At 31.9% G+C, this 19,387-nt stretch overlaps 1 protein-coding gene across 1 annotated transcript in view; it reads left to right on the top strand.

Annotated features, from left to right (window-relative positions):
* The window catches only part of KCNH5 (potassium voltage-gated channel subfamily H member 5), a 472,518-nt gene that overhangs the window by 333,164 nt on the left and 119,967 nt on the right, over positions 1-19,387 (top strand). Inside the window, exon 9 of the mRNA XM_074290315.1 lies at positions 5,562-5,814. Within this exon, the coding sequence (XP_074146416.1) occupies positions 5,562-5,814 (253 nt within the window). The remainder of the gene's footprint in view (positions 1-5,561; positions 5,815-19,387) is intronic.

The raw sequence follows: 19,387 nt of genomic DNA, 5'->3' as shown, positions 1-19,387 counted from the left end.
GACAGGGAAGACTAACTCATAAACTCACAAGAAAACAATGATGTGAAAACAGCTACAAGCAAAGCCTAAAATAATAATAATAATAATAATAATAATAATAATAATAATTTAGCTCAGATCCAGCAAGAATTCCTGGAAGAGTTAAAGAAAGTGAAAAGAGTACAAGAAAAATCAGAAAAAGTAATGAGAATGATGCAAGAAAATTATGAGAAGAGAATTAACAGTTTGGTGAATGAGGCACAACAAATATTGAAGACAATATAATCTTAAAACCCTAAAAAATGGGGCACCTAGGTGGTGCAGTGGATAGAGCACCAGCCTTGAAATCAGGAGGACCTGAGTTCAAATGTGGACTCAGACACATAACACCTCCTAGCTGTGTGACCTTGGGCAAGTAACTTAACCCCAATTGCCTCAGCAAAAAACAAAACAAAACAAAACAAAACAAAACAAAACAAAAAAACCCAAAAATATTCACTGAAAAAAAAGAATTCTTAAAAGCTGGATAGATTAAATGGAAATGGAAGTATAAATATTTACTAAAGAAAAGAACTCCTCAAAAAGCACAATCATAAAATAATTTATAAAAATAATTCTATAAAATAATTTATAAAAAATAACAAAAATGATACATACACTGATTGAATAAAACAATTTCTTAAAATTAAAATGGGACAAGTGGAAACTGATGAATCCATGAGTCTTCAAGAAATAAAACAACAAAGTCAAAAAAAAATGAAAAAATAAAATAGAAGAAATGATGTGAAGTATCTCAGTAGAAAAACAACAAAAATAGTTTGTGGATAAATAATTTAAGAAATATTGAACTACCTTCATAAGTAAAAATAAAGAAAATGTCTAGACATATTATTTCAAGGAATTACAAAGGAAAACTGTCCAAAATATCTTAGGTCCAAAGGGTAAAAATAATAAGAATCTATTGATTACATCTGGGAAGAGATTCCAAAATTAATATTCCCAGGAATACTATAGCCAAATTTCAGAGTTTCCAGGTCAAGGAGAAAAAAAAATGCACAGGTCCATAAAGAAACAATTCAAATATTTTATAGCTATAGTCAGCATTACATAAGATTTAGCAGCTTCCTCATTAAATGGGGAGAAGACCTTGAATTTCATATTCTGGAGGACAAAGGAGTTAGAATTACAACTAAGAATAAACTATCAGCAAAAATGAGAATAATCCTACAAGAGGAAAATGGGTATTTAATGAAATAGAGGACTTCCAAGCATTTCTGATGAAAGGACAAGAGATGATCAGAAAATGTGATATTCAACCAGAAGAATTAAGAGAAGTTTAAAAAGATAAACATGAAATATTAATAATAAGAGATTTAACAGATTTAAACTGTTTATATTCTCAGATGGAAAGATGATATATAAAACTCTTAAGAACTTTATCATTATTTGAGCAGTTAGTGAGTTGATTAGCTTTGATAATGTCACCCCCCAAATAAAAAATATAGGAGTAAAAAAGAGGAATGAACTAGGAGAAGGGTGATGGAAAAGAAAGAATAATACAAGTTTTCTCACAAAGAGAAGGCACACAAAGTAAGGCTTTTACAGTAAATGGGGAAACTAATGGGGATAATAGGCAATGTGTGAACTTCACTCTCATCAGAATTGGTTCAAAGATAAATACACACATACTTAGGATATATATATAAATACATAGACATATATAGATATATATGTAAGTATATATACACATATACACATACACATACTCTCAGTTTGATTTAAAAACCTGTTTTACCCCTTTGGGATATAGGAGAGGGAGAAATATATAGGGGATGATAAGGAGGAGAGCTGATTGGGAAGGTAATATTCCAAATTAAAACAGAGGAGAATAAACAGAAAAATGGGATGAAAGGAAATGAACAATTTGTAATGATAACTGTGGAGGAGTTCTGGGGTGAAGCCAAGGTGGCGGAGTAAAATTAGGAATTGACTTGAGCTCTCCCAGTTTTTTTTTAAAGCTTTTTGACAAAATACAGGACCCATTCCTATTAAAAACATTAAAGAGAATAGGGATAAAAGGAGCTTTCCTTAAAATAATAAGCAGTATCTATCTAAAACCAAGAGCAAGCATTATTTGTAATGGAGAGAAGCTGGACTCATTATTCAAAATTGTACTAGAAATGTTGACTTTAGCAATAAGAAAGAAAAATAAATTAAAGGAATTAGAATTGACAATGAGGAAATAAAACTATCACTCTTTGCAGATGATATGATAATATACTTAGAGAATCCTAGAAAATCATCCAAAAACCTACTTGAAACAATTCACAGCTTTAGCAAAGTTGCAGGATATAAAATAAACCCACACAAATGATCAACATTTCTATATTATTGACAAAGCCCAACAGCAAGAGATAGAAAGAGAAATTCAATTTAAGATTACTGTAGACAAAATAAATACTTTGGGATCTACCTGCCAAAACAAACACAAGAATTATATGACTAGAATTACAAAACGCTTCTCACACAAATAAAATCTGATCTCAGCATTTCAAAAAATATTAATTCTTCATGGGTAGGCTGAGCTAATATAATAAAAATGACAGTTCTGCCTACATTGGTCTACTTGTTCAGTGTCACACCATTCAAACTGCAAAAACATTATTTTATAGAACTAGAAAAAATTAATAACAAAAAAGAACAAAAAGTCAAGAACATCAAGGAATAATTCAAAGGAATTAATGAAAAAAAAATACAAAGGTGGCTTAGGAGTACCAAACCTAAAACTATATTGTAAAGCATCATTAATCAAAATCATTTGGTACTGGCTAAGAAATAGAGTGATGGATCACTGAAATAAATTAGATATACATGACAATAATCAAGGCCTATAACAATCTAGTATTTGATAAATCTCCAAACTCCAGCTTCTGGAATAAGAACTCACATTAAAAAAATTTGCTGGAAAAACTGGAATCTAATATTCAGAAAATAGTCATAAGTTTACATCTCACTCCCCATACCAAAAGGTAAAAATTGATACATGATTTGGATGGTACTATAAACAAATTAGGAGAACAAGGAATACTTTATCTATCATATCTTTGAAAAAGTGAGGAATTTATGACTGAAGAAGAGCTAGAGAACTTATGAAAGAGAAAATAAACAACTTTATTAAATTAAAATATAGTAAATTATTAAATTTAAACTAAATTTTAAAATTATATTAAAATTTATATATGAAAGTATTATATTACATTAAAGTATATTATTAAATAAAATTAATTTTAATTATATTAATTAAATTAAATTTTTTAAATTGTACAAATAAAACCAACAGAAACAAGATTAAAAGGTAAGTACAAAGCTGGGAAAAATCTTTACAGATAATATTTCTGATAAAGGTCTCATTTCTAAAATATATAAAGAATTGTGCAATTTATAAGACTGCTAGTCATTCCTCAATTGATAAATGGTTAAAGGACTTGAATGGACAACTTTTAGATGACAAAATTGAGGCCATTTATAGGTATATGACAAAATTCTCTAAATCACTATTGATTAGAGAAATGCAAATTAAAACAACTTTGAGGTACCCCCCCTCACATTTCTCAGATTGGTTAAGATGACAAGAAAAGATAATGATAAATGTTGGAGGGATGTGGGAAAACTATGCTAATGCATCGTTGGTGGAGTTGTTGAAACAATTTAGCCATTCTGGAGAACATGCTGGAACTATGCCCAAAGGACTATAAAACTGTGTATATCCTTTGACCCAATAGTGCCATTATAGTGTCAATATTTCAAGGAAATCATAAAGGAAGAAAAAGGAACCACAAGTGCAAAAATGTTTGTAACAGCTCTTTTTGTGGATGCAGACATGACTGGGATTTCTGACAAAGTATGACAAGGTGAGACTGCTGGAGACTTCTAGAGAGAGTGGGTCTCAGGAATCTGACATAACTTGGATTTCAAAATGGATCACCTCCCCAAAGGGTGGGACTATGGAGCTAAATTGATCTCACAGGCCTTCTGCCTGCTTACTAGAAGGATCAATTCCTCTACTAACCACACCTCACCCTGAAGACCCCATCATGGTATCTCTAATTCCTTTATGGCTCTAGGGGCAGGTATTCATACCCACAAGACCAAGGATGGAGTTGGTTGGGCACATACATAGCAGGTGCTCAACACATACTGTTTAATTGAATGGCCCCTGAATCTACCCTGCCTGCCCTACCATTGGAACAGAAAACAAAGAATTGTAAAAGGAGAGGATGCCTTTCATTTGGGGAATGACTAAATGACCTGTAGTAGAATATTACTGGAAGATAATCTTCTCAGTGGTCCAGTGATCATTCTGGAGAGAGGAAGAGGAGTTGAAACTCAAAATTTTAAAAGAAAAGAATGTGAAAACTCATAAATAAAATTTAAAAATAGATCAAAATATGTCATGATAGGAATAGCTCACCAAGAGGGTACAAATTGGATTTGTACAATCCTAACTGAAGAACATTTTAGATAACCTTTTTATTTTCCTTACTTTCTTATGACTGTAATTAAAGGTGATCTTCATTTTTATCTGGTATCTAATTTCCTGGCTGAGAGCTATAAGCAATAAAGGTCTGCACTTCTCACTTAGTTTTTTAAGTATGACCTCCCATTTGCTCTTTCTTCTAAAAGTTGACTATCGTTTGCTTCTTACCTTTGTCCTTGACAATCCTTTGAAACCAGAAAATAGAATGTTCTTAACTTTGGTTGTTCCCCCCACCAAAAAAAAAACAAAAACAAAAAAAAACAAACTTGCCTTTCCTGCTGATATTCCCAGCTGCCTAAGTACTCCATGGCAAATACCCTTTTATTCCCTGGATAGCAATTCATCTTGTAGGGGAAAGAATTCTTGCACATAGTGCGAAATATAGAGATAGACACACAATATTGGGCAGTGTTAGCATGCCAAGTTACTTCTGCTGTAGGTTGTCCTTGTTTAAGTAGGTAATATGAATTCACCTCTAACATGAAGTTAAATGCATATAATTGGATATGTATTTAGGTACAAAGTGTTTTTAAAACATGAAATAAAAAAATGATATTAGGTAGTGATATTTTTGCTATAAAATGTTTTTGATATTTAGATATTTATCCCTGTTTGTGATGTGGCCTTCTCTTCTCTTCTCTTCTCTTCTCTTCTCTTCTCTTCTCTTCTCTTCTCTTCTCTTCTCTTCTCTTCTCTTCTCTGATTTCCTTTCCTCTCCTCTCCTGTATTATCTTTTCCTATCCTCTGATTCCCTTTCCTCTCCCCCTACTTCTTCATCTTTTTTGTCTGCATCACTTTTATCTATCTCTGTATTTCTATTTTGGTCTCTCTGTTGTCTTTTTTGATCACTATTTCTGTTCATTTCTGTTTCTTTGTCTCTGTCTCTGTCTTTGTCTTCCTCCTCTTTGTCTCTGTCTTTTTCTGTCTCTTGTTCTTTTTCTGTTTCTCCATTCTCTCTCTCTCTCTCTCTCTCTCTCTCTCTCTCTCTCTCTCTCTCTCTCTCTCTTTCTCTCTCTCTCTCTCTCTTATATTTCACTATCTTCAGGTCCTCTCCATTTGTCCAAAGGACATGAGAGCAGATATCTGTGTGCATCTGAACCGCAAAGTTTTTAATGAGCATCCTGCCTTCAGACTGGCCAGTGATGGATGCCTACGCGCCTTGGCAGTGGAATTCCAAACAATTCATTGTGCTCCAGGAGACCTCATCTACCATGCTGGAGAAAGTGTGGATGCCCTCTGCTTTGTGGTATCAGGATCTCTCGAAGTTATACAGGATGATGAGGTGGTGGCTATTTTAGGTACTGTGAGCTTTCTTGACATAAAAGACTATTATTTTCTAACATAATAGAATATTCAAAGAATATTTTGTTTCTCAATTTTATTAAAAAGAGAATTTACCTTAATTTGGTGACTTGGGAAGTTGGATTCCTGATGAAGGATAGATTTTAGTGGAGCACAGATAAAAAATTTGAGCCAAGAAAATTAGTATTGGTCAAGGGCTAAGTAGCCTAATAAAAATTAGATTTTTAAACACAAGAAGGCTTAACAAAAATTGAAAATGTTTCCTGTAGCTTTCTGGGACTGATACTTGCAATATCAACATATTTTATCATCACAATATTGTTTAGTTTGTGAAAGGGTTAGTGAAATAAGAGCTTGAAATGATCCAGTCTAAACTTTGTATTTTGCAAACGAAAAGTTGGGATTCAAAGGCTGAAAGCGAAAGTTATAGCAATGGCCAGTTTTCTTCTCAGTTTTTTGTTTTTGTTTTTGTTTTTGTTTTTGATTCATCATACTGCAGTGTCTCTAAGTACTCACTTTAATAACTAACATTATATATATATATATATATACTGGAGTTGGCCCTGAGGATAGAGTAGGACTATTTTGGGTGCTAATTATGGGCAGTTGTCCTGAGAGAATCATCACAATATAATCATACTCATTTGAGATGAGATGATAATTTTTCTCATTTTTTCCTGGAACATCTTTGAAAACTTATTTCATTTATTGAATATCAAACAGGAAATTGTGATCTGTTGGAAAAAAAAAAGAATACTAAAACTAAGGAGCATGTAGATAGTGGTAAAAGACTTCAATCTAACAACATTTTTTGGATAGTTAGATCTGTCCAATAGTGGACTTTTAAAAAAAGTGTTTACTATTGCTAGATGTTTCTAAGTAGAATCTGGATAGGCTCTTGTCAGTGATACTCTGTAAGGGATTTCTTCTTTTTTTTTTTTTTTTTCCAAATTGATTTGGACTAAAGGACTTCTCAGGTTCCTTTCAACTTTGATATTTTTTTTTATTTATTACTGAAAGAAAAGGGGGAAAAAGGTCAAAAGAGAATGTATATTGAATAAAATAAACTGAATGAAAAGAAAAAATATATTTTATGTTAACTAGAATACTTTATATAATGTTCATAAAACATTTCTTTACTACAACTCTGGTACAAGTATTATCTGCAATTCACACAGTTGAGATAACTGAAACCCAGAGTGATTAAATGACTTGCCTCACATTATACATTAAGTATCAGAGCTGGGGTTTAAAAACCAGGTTTTCTGACATTGAATCCTATCCTCTTTCTACTATATCATATTGTTTTGATTCTTTACAAAATGTAGATGTAATCTTAAAAATGAAATGTTGAATTCCATACACACACACACACACACACACACACACACACACACACACACACAGGTAGGAAGTGTTAAGTGTCTAAGGCCAGATTTGAACTCAGATTCTCCTGACTTCAGGGCTGGTGCTCTAAGACCATGCACCAATTCCATATATTTTTTAAAAGATTATTATCTTTTAAAATATATGAAATTCAATAAGGTGATAAGTGAATCTTTAGTGCAAATAAATAGGACTATCAGGTGAAAATTACTAGGATTTAGATTTTTAATTTCATACAGCAATTTTTCTAATAATGAACTTCTAACAATGGAACAAGATTGCCTCAGAAGATAGTCAAGAAGATGCCAAATAATTTGTCAGATATAAATTAAAGACAAATTTAAAAAAAAATTATACCAACAACAAAAATGATAGCATTTATTTAGCCCTTTAAGGTGTGCAAAGTTCTTTTCAAATAATATTTCATTTTACTTTCACCAGAGAGTAAGGATATGTCCTGCTAAGGTCACATAACTGCTAAGTGTCTGAGGTCAGATTTGAATTCAGTCCTTTCAGATTCCAGGTCTGGTGCTTACCTCTGCCACCTAATTGCTATTGAGCTAGAGTTTTTAGGGCTCTTCTAATTCCAAAACTCTGATTTTTCCCTCTGATAATCATCCTTTATTTGTTGTATATAAAACTAGAGCTGCAAAATGTCAAATACATTTTAAAACAAAATTTTCTAAGGTTCAAGTTTCGTGAAAATGCATTTAGCTTTAAACAAATTAACTTTTGTTGATAAAACTAATATGAAAATGATAATCACATTTGTAAACTGGCAGCTAGATGAGCACTTGGCCCAGAGATGGGAAGATCTGAGTTAATATTTGATTTCAGACACTTACTAGATATGTTACTCTGCATGAGTAACTTAAAGAATATTTGTCTTAATCCACTGGAGAAGGAAAGGACACCCAATTTCAGTATCTTCACCCTATATATAATATTGTCATGATGTGCTCCAGAGGTTTACAGAGTGAGACATGACTAAATGACTGAACAACAAATATGCAATCTGCCACAAAAACACACTTACTTTCATTTCTAGCTGTTACAGTTTAACGTATTTTAGGAATTGAAAGGAGCTTCTTCCAAAGCAACAGAAATGTCAACAACTCTCAATCTACTTGAAATATGCAAATAGCTATACTATACTCAATTGTTGAAACAGACAGAATTGAGAGAGTAATAGGCTTCATGGGAAGATCTGGCACTGAATAGACTGTAAGAGGTGTTTCTATCACTAGATAAGGTTCTGGGTAGCACAAAAAGACCCAGGAAAAGAATTTGAGAACTATCCTCTAAGTGTCTGCAAATGATACTTCTGTTACCTTTCAGGGACTGTTTTGTTTTAGTTTTTATTACATTGATACTTTTTAGCACTTCAGAGCTAGTATTCAGGGTGCGTGAAATGCTGTCTAGAGTTCCTGCTTTTTGTTTTGTTTATGTCAGTGTAAAAGAATTATATTTAATTCCTCATAAAAGACTCATATTTTACCCAATACTTTTGGGTGAATGGGAATACATTAAGAAATACTTATTCTACAGAAAGTACTCTGGGGGCTACTTAAGATCAAGGGAAGAAAAAAAACCAACCAACCAACCAACCACTGTTACAGATCAAAAATAGGATTTGATTTTTTTATTTTGATTCTACTCAACAAAGGAGGAAGATGATTTCAAATCCAAAATTTGTTGACATACCAATAGAATGATTATCATTACTATAGATACACATGTTGTTAGATTTATTGATCTTATTTTCTTAATTATAGCCTTAACTCAAAACTTTATTCTTATATGAGGAGAGAACTCTTTATGAGGAGTCTAGTGTTCCCAGACTAGTTATCTGTGCAGATGATTAGTCAACCAGTGAAACACAACAGATAAACATTTCATTTTTTAAATGCAATTGTGAATTATATAGTGCTATGGCACTCAGAAACCTTATAATATCAGATTATTCTTATCAAAATTCATCACAATTTATTTTCTGAAGCCATTTAATTTTTCTTTCTCAGAAGTATCAAAATGAAATGTAGTGTCATCTTTCCATTTTTAATGAAATAAAATGCATGGGAATCACTTATCCAACTACTCTCTTATTCACTATGCTTTTCTGGGAAAGACTAATTATTATAGGCAGACTGGTATTTGCCCAGTGGCCTCTAGGAAAAATGGAACTTTTAAACATAGTATTTAATAATTCTGTGATCTCAGTAGTCAGCATTTCCTTCCTTGGTGCAGATTGCAACCCATATGTATCTTTCATCCTGTTCAATTATTTATTCACATTCTATCTTAGATATTCCATGAAAAGAAGTTTCTAACCTGGTAAAGGCTTCTGCATCTATCCTTTTACATTCTGTGGTTACCAGATTAGGATTCAGGCAATGTATGAATTATTTTTGACTAGTCCACATCCCGCTGCTTGTCCATATATTATCAAAGAAAATATTGTGAGACCTACATACACCTGTCATCTCTCTCTCCATCACTCTTCAAATGACTATTCATTTGACTTTTTTGATATAGTGATGCTCTAAGATGCATAATCATATTACTCCTAGAAAAATGTTTACATTTAAAAAGGTTTTAATTTATTTGGTTTTCCATTGAAGAACAACTGAAGATCATTAAAGGTATTGAACAAATTCCCAAAATTCTTCCATTTATCTTTGTAGTAAATTCTAGGTCAAACTAAATACACTATCTTCAGTGTTTGTTCCATATATATATGTATATATATATATATATATATATATATATATATATATATATATATATACTATTGGCTACCTGGTCTAATGGATAGAGTACTAATATTGGTACTAGGAAGACCTGAGTTCAAATTTTACCTCAAATATTTATTATTTGTGTAATCCTGAACAAATTAATTAAGTATTTTGCTTCAATTTCCTCATCTATAAAATGTTATTTCAAGGATCAAAAGGGATAGCAGATAGAAGTTTTATAATTCTTAAGGAACTATACAAACATTATCTATTATTATTATTATTATTATTATTATTACTAGTGATATTTTATATAATAAATAACTCACAAATTCTTACTCTCATGCTTCATCATGGTATGGAAGATACTGTTAATTCTTATATTATTCCAGTGTAATTCAAGCACTGAAAGGTTCTATCATGTTAGAAAAGATTTGATTATAACCCTATGAAGAGGCTAAGTATGTTTTCCAAGGATAAAACCTGTTTATTATTGAAAGATACATCATTAATAAACTGACCATCTGGTTATGAAATAGAGAAAATATAAAATACGAACTTCATTCCTGTGTAATCTTATCCTTCCAGTTCTGTCATGATGATGACAGAGTAATTAGAAAAATGAGTGTTAAGATTCACAGTTTTGTGTCCTTGGCAAAATTCATTTGTACTATATATTTGAGATCCTTGGCTATAACTAATGAGAGGATACACTATTGAAGGAATTGAATCATGACATTATTACTTATAAATGAAATTACAAAAAGAAAATGAGTTGTAGCTAAGTGGAAAAATGAATCATACATATTCCTTAAAGAAGGAAAGATTAGGAGTAGTTAATGGAATGAATTTTTCCATATGGCCAAAGGTAACATGGATATGCTATTTCATGGGGGTATTTGATCAATATATATTACAATACTAATGATAATTACTTGCAAAAACACAACTATAAAAATAATTTCAATTTATTTACTAATATTAGTCATAAGGACAGAGTGATAGACAAACTATGGGATACAGTAGTCTGAGACAATGCAATCAATACATTCACCTGTAAACCAGAGGAAAACCATTGGAATTTTCTGCAGGACATCTTCTAAGAGAGTAGCAAACACTTCTGGTATACATCCATCCATCATATGATATTTTACAATAGTGTACAATTTTGCAATACAATTTTACAATTACATACAATAGGGTATGCATCTATCTTTGTCAAATGGTTTTATCAATGTAATGAATTCAGAAGAATGTTATATTCAATATTGATTTTAGTCATTTGTATGACTAGAATGAAGTGATATACTGTGGAGAATCATTAGTAAAGCTTAATTGATTCCTTCTTATAATTTCATAAAGGATGGTGATTCTCACAAAGATTATGATATTATGAAGTGAGACAGTAGGCATAAGGGTAACTTAACTATTGAAATTTTCTGCATTACTTTTTTCTGGGTGAATGGGAATAAAAATGTTGTCTGAAATTATTCCATTCTTTTGGAATCACCTCATCCTGACATGTCTTTTAAGAAAATCTTTAGTGCTTTGAATACTACTTATTTCTGAGATCAGGGATCTTGGTAACTTTTACATTTGGTCAGATATTCTGCCTAACTGCTTCAAGTTCCATTTATACTTCTTACAGAACATCAAAAGTCAAGATAACTGAATCCAAATCTGGTGGCTCCATTATCAATAATGATAAAAATAAATTATTGCAGAAATATAGCTAAATTGCTATTCCAATTTCCCAATTGTCACTGGAAAAGAGCTGCTTTTGTCAGTTTCATCTATGTGTGGATTTGAAGTGATATAGCCATATGAGTACCTGAAACCAATATTTCTAGAGATTTATTTTCATTTCCATTCCTTTTCACGTGTTATGAAGTGATTCTATGAATCATCTTTCATCAGCTTTCTCTATAGTATATTACAAATATTTTATATTCTGAACTAACATAGCTCATGGGCAGCATGATTCTCCATTTGGAAAGGATATACAAATTTTGTTGACTGAGATGGTTTCTGGGCTGACTTTGAAAGCATAAGTTTGCAATTTCCCTGACATTTTGCCTGTATTTGGCATTGTAGGAATTTGCTCTATTTGATCAGTATAAGTACCACTCTTCTCTGTACCTCTTTGCAGTCTTCTCTTAAACCACTTCACTACTTTCTGTTATACTTATATTACTTTCTCAAATTCATTCTTTTGCTTTCAAAAATGCTTTTTCATTGTCACAGAATGTTAGAATTGGGAGAGAATTTAATGGTATTGAGAAAGGAATATCCAAGGTGGAACTGAGCTAGCCAGAACTTAATTTATAGAGACAGTAATAGAAAAGGGGCTTTTGACTGATCAAATAATATAGATATGTTAAGATTTAAACCTGTGATTCCATTGGTATTGAGAAATCAAATGAAAAAACTCCTTCTACTAATATAAATCAATTATTTTCTCTGCCGTTTGCCAACATTTAAAAAATATACAAATCTTGAATCTAAAACTTCCTTGCTTTAAGACCAGCTGTTGATTCATTATCCTCTGCTTCTTAGTACATGATAACTCTTAATGACATGAATTAAGAAAATAGTAAGAATGTGATTAGAGAAGAGTATGGGAAAATCAATGGTAATTAAGGTGGTTATTGAGATTGGAAAGGTCATGTATTGATGGAGATTTCTAAATCTGGATATTCACTTCACCTTTCCATTCCATTGCAGCATAATTTTTTATGAAAATTCAATCAGACATTTATGTTGAGGAATCCTTCACTTTCCATTTTTGAATAAGACTTTGGCAGAGTCTAGGGCTGAAGCAGTATGAATGTCAGTAGTAGTAAGAGTGATGCTTTCTTTCTGCTCTGTGAATGCTTTAGTGATGAAAAGCAAAGTAGATATTTAATTTCACAGAAAAGTATGTGGTAATGCTTCAGAATTTGTGTTATGTGACTTCTGTCTCTTCCAATTCTATGGTCTTGAATTAGATTTAAAAACTTAATTTTCTAAGTCTCTTTTCTACAATTTCAAAATAGTTCTACTTTGTGTACAACTGTATGTACTTGACTACTCCTCTCAGTTCCTTTCCTGGATTTCCATCTAGCTCATGTACATAATTTTGGATAACTACCAAAACTAAGTCTTGGATCATCCATTTTCCATCTATACTGTCTCTCTTTTAGTGATCTTATCAGCTCCCATGGGTTCAATTATCATCTCTATACAGATGATTCCCAGATCTGTACATACATCCCTGTCTTTTTATTATTTTTTCATTTTTCAATTATACATTTTTATTTACAAAACGTATGTATGGGTAATTTTTTCAACATTGACTCTTACAAAATCTTCTGTTTCAAATTTTCCCCTTTCTCCCCATCCACTTCCCTAGATTACAGGTATTCCAATACATATTAAATATGGTAAATTATATGTTAAATCTAGTATATGTATACATATTTTTACAGTTATCTTGTGGCACAAAAAAAAAAAAAAAACGATCTAGAAAGAAAAAAAAAAACCTGAGAAGGAAAACAAAAGTACAAGCAAACAATAACAAAAAGAATGAAAATGTTATGTTATGTTGTGATCCACATTCAGTTCCCATAGTACTCTCTCTGGGTCTAGATGGCTCTCTTCATTGCTGGACAATTGAAACTGGTTTGAATCAACTCATTGATGAAGAGAGCCATGTCCATCAGAATTGATCATCATATAGCTTATTGTTGCTGTGTATAATGCTCTCCTGGTTCTGCTCATTTCACTTAGCATCAATTCATGTAATTCTTTCCAGGCCTTTGTGAAATCATCCTGTTGGTCATTTCTTAAGAGAACAGTAATATTCCATAACATTCATATACCAAAATTTATTCAGCCATTCTCCAATTGATGGGCATCCATTCAGTTTCCAGTTTCTAGCCACTATGAAAAGGGCTGCCACAAACATTTTTGCATGTGAGTCCCTTTCCTTCCTTTAAGATCTCTTTGGGATATAAGCCCAGTAGAAACACTGCTGGGTAAAAGGGTATGCATAGTTTGATAACTTTTTAAGCATATTCCAAATTGCTCTCCAGAATGTTTGGATTTGTTCACAGTTCCACTAACAATGTATCAGTGTCCCAGTTTTCCCACATCCCCTCCAACATTCTGCATTGTCTTTTCCTGTCATCTTAGCCAATCTGACAGGTGGTATCTCAGAGTTGTCTTAATTTGCATTTCTCTGATCAATAATGATTTGGAGCACCTTTTCATATGACTAGAAATAGTTTCAATTTCTTCATCTGAGAAGTGTCTGTTCATGTCCTTTGGTCATTTATCAATTGGAGAATGGTTTGTTTTCTTATAAATTTGAGTCAATTCTTCATATATTTTGGAAATGAGGCCTTTATCAGAACCTTTGAATGTAAAAATGTTTTCCCAGTTTATTGCTTCCCTTCTAAACTTTTCTGCATCAGTTTGTTTGTACAAGACCTTTTTAACAATATAATCAAAATTTTCTAATTTGTGATCAATAATGATCTCTAGTTCTTCTTTGTCACAAATTCCTTCCACAGGTTTATATAGTATTGGAGTTAATTGTTCTTTAAATGTTTGGTAGAATTCACATGTATAACCATCTGGTCCTGGGGATTTGTCTTTAGGGAAAAATGCTATTTAGTGGGGCAATTTATTCTTGGCTTCATTCTAAGTTCCTTTGCCTTTTGGACTATCAGATTCTAGGCCCTTCAATACTTTAAGGTGGAAGCTGCTAGATTCTGCATGATTCTTATTGTGGTTCCTTGGTATTTGAATTTTTTTTTTCTGGTTGCTTGTATTATTTTTTTTCCTCAGTGGGATAGTTCTGAAATTTAGCCATGATATTGCTTGGAGTTTTGATTTTGAGGTCTCTTTTGGAGGTGCTTGGTGAATTCTTTCAATGGCTATTTTACCTTCTGATTCTATGACATCAGGGCAATTCTCTTTGATGATTTCCTGAAAAATAGTGTCTATGCTCTTTTTTTCACCATGGTTTTAAGGGAGTCCAATAATCCTTAGATTGTCTCTCCTAAATGTATTTTCCAGGTCAGTTGTTTTAACCAAGTCGGTATTTTACATTTTTTTTTCTATTTTTTCATTTTTTTTGGTTTTGCTTGACTGATTCTTGATTTCTCATAGAGTCATCCATTTCCATTTGTTCAATTCTGATTTTTAATGAATTATTTTCATTTACTTTTTTTTTTTTTTTTTACTTCTTTTTGTATTTGTCCAATTGAATTGTTAAATGAGTTATTTTGTTTTATGGATTTTTTTTTCCATCTCACAAATTCTGTTTTTTTAAGGAGTTATTTTCTTTTTCTACTCACAAATTCTGTTTTCCTTTGAGTTATTTACCTTTTCCAATTCACAAATTCTGTTTTTCAGGGAGTTCTTTTCTTTTTCCATTTTGTCAAATCTATCTCTTAATTATATGCCTTTTCCAAACCTTCTTCCAAAGTTTTCCTTTCCTTTCCCCATTTTTCTTCTAGGAAAGCCTTGTGTGATGGGGATCAGGTTATATCATCTTCTAGGGCTTCATCTGGAGATGATCTACTTTTAATCTTCTCAGGGTTTGAAATCTGTTCTTCTCTTTCACCATAGAAACTATCTAAAGTTAGAGTTCTCTTTGCCATTTTACTCATTTAAAAAAAAAAAAAATGTTGGGATCTGCTTTTAGGATAAGGGAGATTTTCAAAGCTTCTTCTATAAGCCACAGCAAAGAAGCAGTGAAGAGGCAGCGACTGTGCAGGGATTGTGCTGACTCACTCCCAATGCTGGGTGGATGTGCCCAGTCCTGTGAGACTCTGGCACTGCAGGGTTCACTATTTACTTTTTGTGTTTTTGTTACATATTTTATAACTTTTCTGCTGATCTACTGGCAGAGTAGCCAACACTGTGGTAGAGTTTTCTTGTAGATTCTTTATGGAACGGAGTATGCACTGCCTGAGGAGACCACTCCCTGACCCTAGTCTGCACAATTGGCGCTGTTGTCTTGTGCCTGGCCTCCCTCCATGTCCAACTGAAACAGATCTTTTCTGGTGATCTTTAAAATTATCTTCTTCTGGTAATTTGCTGCACTCCCAATATTCAGTTCTGCTAGTCTAGAACTAATTCAGAGGCTGAATTTGGTAATTAGTTGAGGGTCATTGGAGAAGGTCAAAAAGAAACATGTATACACTCCACCATCTTGGCTCTGCCCTCCTTATTGTCTATCTTAAGCTGCAATATACTCATATGATTTTGGACATCTCAAATTGTTAGACCTGTCTTATTTTCAAACTCAACATGCCTCAAACAAAATTCATTATTTTTTACCCTTAAATCATCCTTTATTCCCAGCTTTTCTATTACTGGAATGATCACTACCATCTTCCCATCTCCCAGGCTGTTATTGTCAGTGTCATTCTCATCTCCTCACATAGACTTACTCATCCTACATAATCTATCATTTGTCAAATCTTATCATTTCTACCTTCATAACTTCTTTTGTATATATCACTTTCTCTTTACTCATACAACCATCACACTTGTACAGTTTCTCTTTACCCCTTGCCTAGGCTATATGTATTACAATAGCTGTATTACCTTAAGTATATCATTCTTACTGATTTATGTATAAATTATATACTGGAAACTTCGGGCACCATGACAAAATGGTGAAAAAAAATCAATTTTGACCAAAATGAATAAGCATCAACCTGAATTTCTGGGGCAGAATTTATTAATAGAAACTGAATAACTTAGATTTAAAGTCCGTCTAACGAATAATTTAGTATCTTTTCCTGACTAGGACATTATGACTATTGTACTTCATTTCTTCTCCCAATTTGAAGTTCCTTTCTCTTTTAGAATTTTATCTCTCTCTCTTTTTTTTTTTTTTTGAATCTCTTTTCTTACAAACTACACAGAGTACAAAAATAAATTCATTATGCATAATATTTAATATGTTTTAATGTCTTCCAGTTTTTAATTCCTTCCCTGTAATTAGCTAATGTAAAAAAATCCATCCTGGTAGCAGAAATAGCTAGAGTATTTCAGTGCCTTGACAAGTATATTGTCCTATAACACAGAACATAAAAGTACCCTGTATTTTTCCAGAACAGTAGAGCCTTACTCCCAAGACATTTTTTTCAACGTTTTGCAAGTGTTTCCTTTTTTTTTTCTCCAGTGTATATTGGCCATTAGTGTAGCATGGGTAGGTTTGTAAGAGAAAAAAAAAATTTTGATTTTTATTTGGTTTTTGCTGCTTTATATGAAGTTCTTGTCTATGAACTCAACCATTGCTTGATAGGAGGAGTGGCAAAAAGAGGTAAAAAGATGGAAATTACAAGGCTTAAGATGACTAATTTAAAATGTTAATTTGTAAATATAATGAATTTCATTCAGGACAGATTTTATTATGAAAAAAGTTAATCTTTCATAAATATTTTCTAGTTTCTCAGAGAAAATTGAACTATGCTAGTTCTTATATTTCAAAGCTTGCCCTTTGCTTTTACTCTGAAGAAAAAAATGGAATTAGAATGAATAATATTTTGTTATTTTAAGAATCTGTAAAAGTGTGACCATTGCTATCATGAATACTTGTCTTCCCTCATTTCCTGGTGTTAACAGTCAAGTGCTTCACACTTTCAAGATCTAAAAGGATTTTCCCAGGCCCTCCTACAATGAATTTTTTTTTCTTTGTACCCTTTCTGTGTTTTTAGAGATGAACTATGATGAAGATAGTTTAGATCTATTACAGAAATTTATACTTACTAATTCACTTACCAAATAAAAGGGCAGACATTTCTCTATCCTTTGATAAGTAGTAGGCTTTTTAAAATATTTTGATTAATTAATTTATTGACTAATTAACCTGTCTGAAATCTTGTGACTGATTAACCCTGTGACTGATTAACCCTAACATTTAATATGTTAAGAATCTGGAAGGTGGGTGAATGTTGGAATCCTAAGTCAGTGCTTATAAGATAAACCATTCATACACAGACACCTGAGTAGATGAAACAGATTTGAAAAATAATTTTGAAGTGACTCATGATTTAATGAATTTTGTTACATAATTAATCAAATTATTTCTCCTATGTACCTAGTAATGCATATCTTATTATAATAATAATGATAATAACAGTACCTTACAATTATATAAAAATTTATGCTTTCCTCAAAGTGGGCACTGTATTTCATTTGATACCTTTAGGAGTTAGGGCAAGAAGGTATTATTTCCCTCATTTTACTAATGAAAGGATTATAAAATGGACCATCTATAACACAGCTTTAGTTTTCCCTAGATTTCAGCAGTGTGATGGGCTTTATTTTATTACATTTTCTATTGTTTTCTTTTTCAAAAGAGAGGAAAAACAAAACAAAACACATGTTCTAAGCTCTTTGACTTAGCCTAGGCCAGGATTTTACTTTATTTTGTTTTTATAAAAAAAAATCTATTTTAGAGAATGTATCTCTAACATGCTTGGTGATTGTTTCTAGGACTGTAACACATATTTATTTCCAATGAAATCTTATGTATTGATTCTCAGTTCATCATATTCGAAGTACCAAGTCACCCTTGAATTACTACCTGGGAGAAATAATTTATTAACTTTGTCTAGAAAGATAAAAAGTTGCTTGAGAAGTAATACTACCGGAAGTAAGATGTAATAAAATACTGCATTGATAAGAGGACTTGGATTTGAATTTCATCTATTATTTACTAACAGTAGGTGGATAAGATAATTTATGGAGATCCTTTCAGTTCTAAAATGATCTCATTACCTTACTCATGTCACCTTCCTACTTAATATGTGGTAGTTAGAAAACTTATTTTTTTCTTAACCATACAGTTTTGCATGTATATAATTTTTTATCTGGTAAATGAGATAAATTTGTTGATTATAGCAACTTTTTTTTTTTTTTTTTTTTTTTTTTTTTTTGCTAAGGCAATTAGGGTTAAGTGACTTGTTCAGGGTTACACAGCTAAGAAACGTAAAGTGTCTGAGACCAGATTTGAATTCATGTTCTCCTGACTTCAGGGTTGGTGCTGTATCCACTGGGCCACCTAACTGCCCTGACTATAGCAACCCTTGAAGACTGTAAAGGGACTGATATCTATCAATGGAATAAGTAACAGAACTGATTAAGTCAAATCTTTAATGATGTGGTATAACATAATACTTGGGCAAATGGTTACAGTGATACAGGAAACAAACAATTATTTATAAATGAGAAATAATTTTAATAAGTTAGTATTTTACTTAAATAATACATCATTAACACACATAATTGCCAAATAATCGATCATAATTCATCTGAAATGACAATGATATACAATATATATTTAGTATCTATGATATATCTTAAAGCTCCATAAAATGCCAGATATGATTGCTATTATACTATAATATCAATCATATTTAGCATTTTATGAAGCTTTAAGATT

The sequence above is a fragment of the Sminthopsis crassicaudata genome, chromosome 2 (genome assembly GCF_048593235.1).
Source record: "Sminthopsis crassicaudata isolate SCR6 chromosome 2, ASM4859323v1, whole genome shotgun sequence".
Classification (NCBI taxonomy): domain Eukaryota; kingdom Metazoa; phylum Chordata; class Mammalia; order Dasyuromorphia; family Dasyuridae; genus Sminthopsis; species Sminthopsis crassicaudata.
Note: the sequence above shows the minus strand (reverse complement) of the source record. Positions and strands in the feature narration are given on the sequence as shown.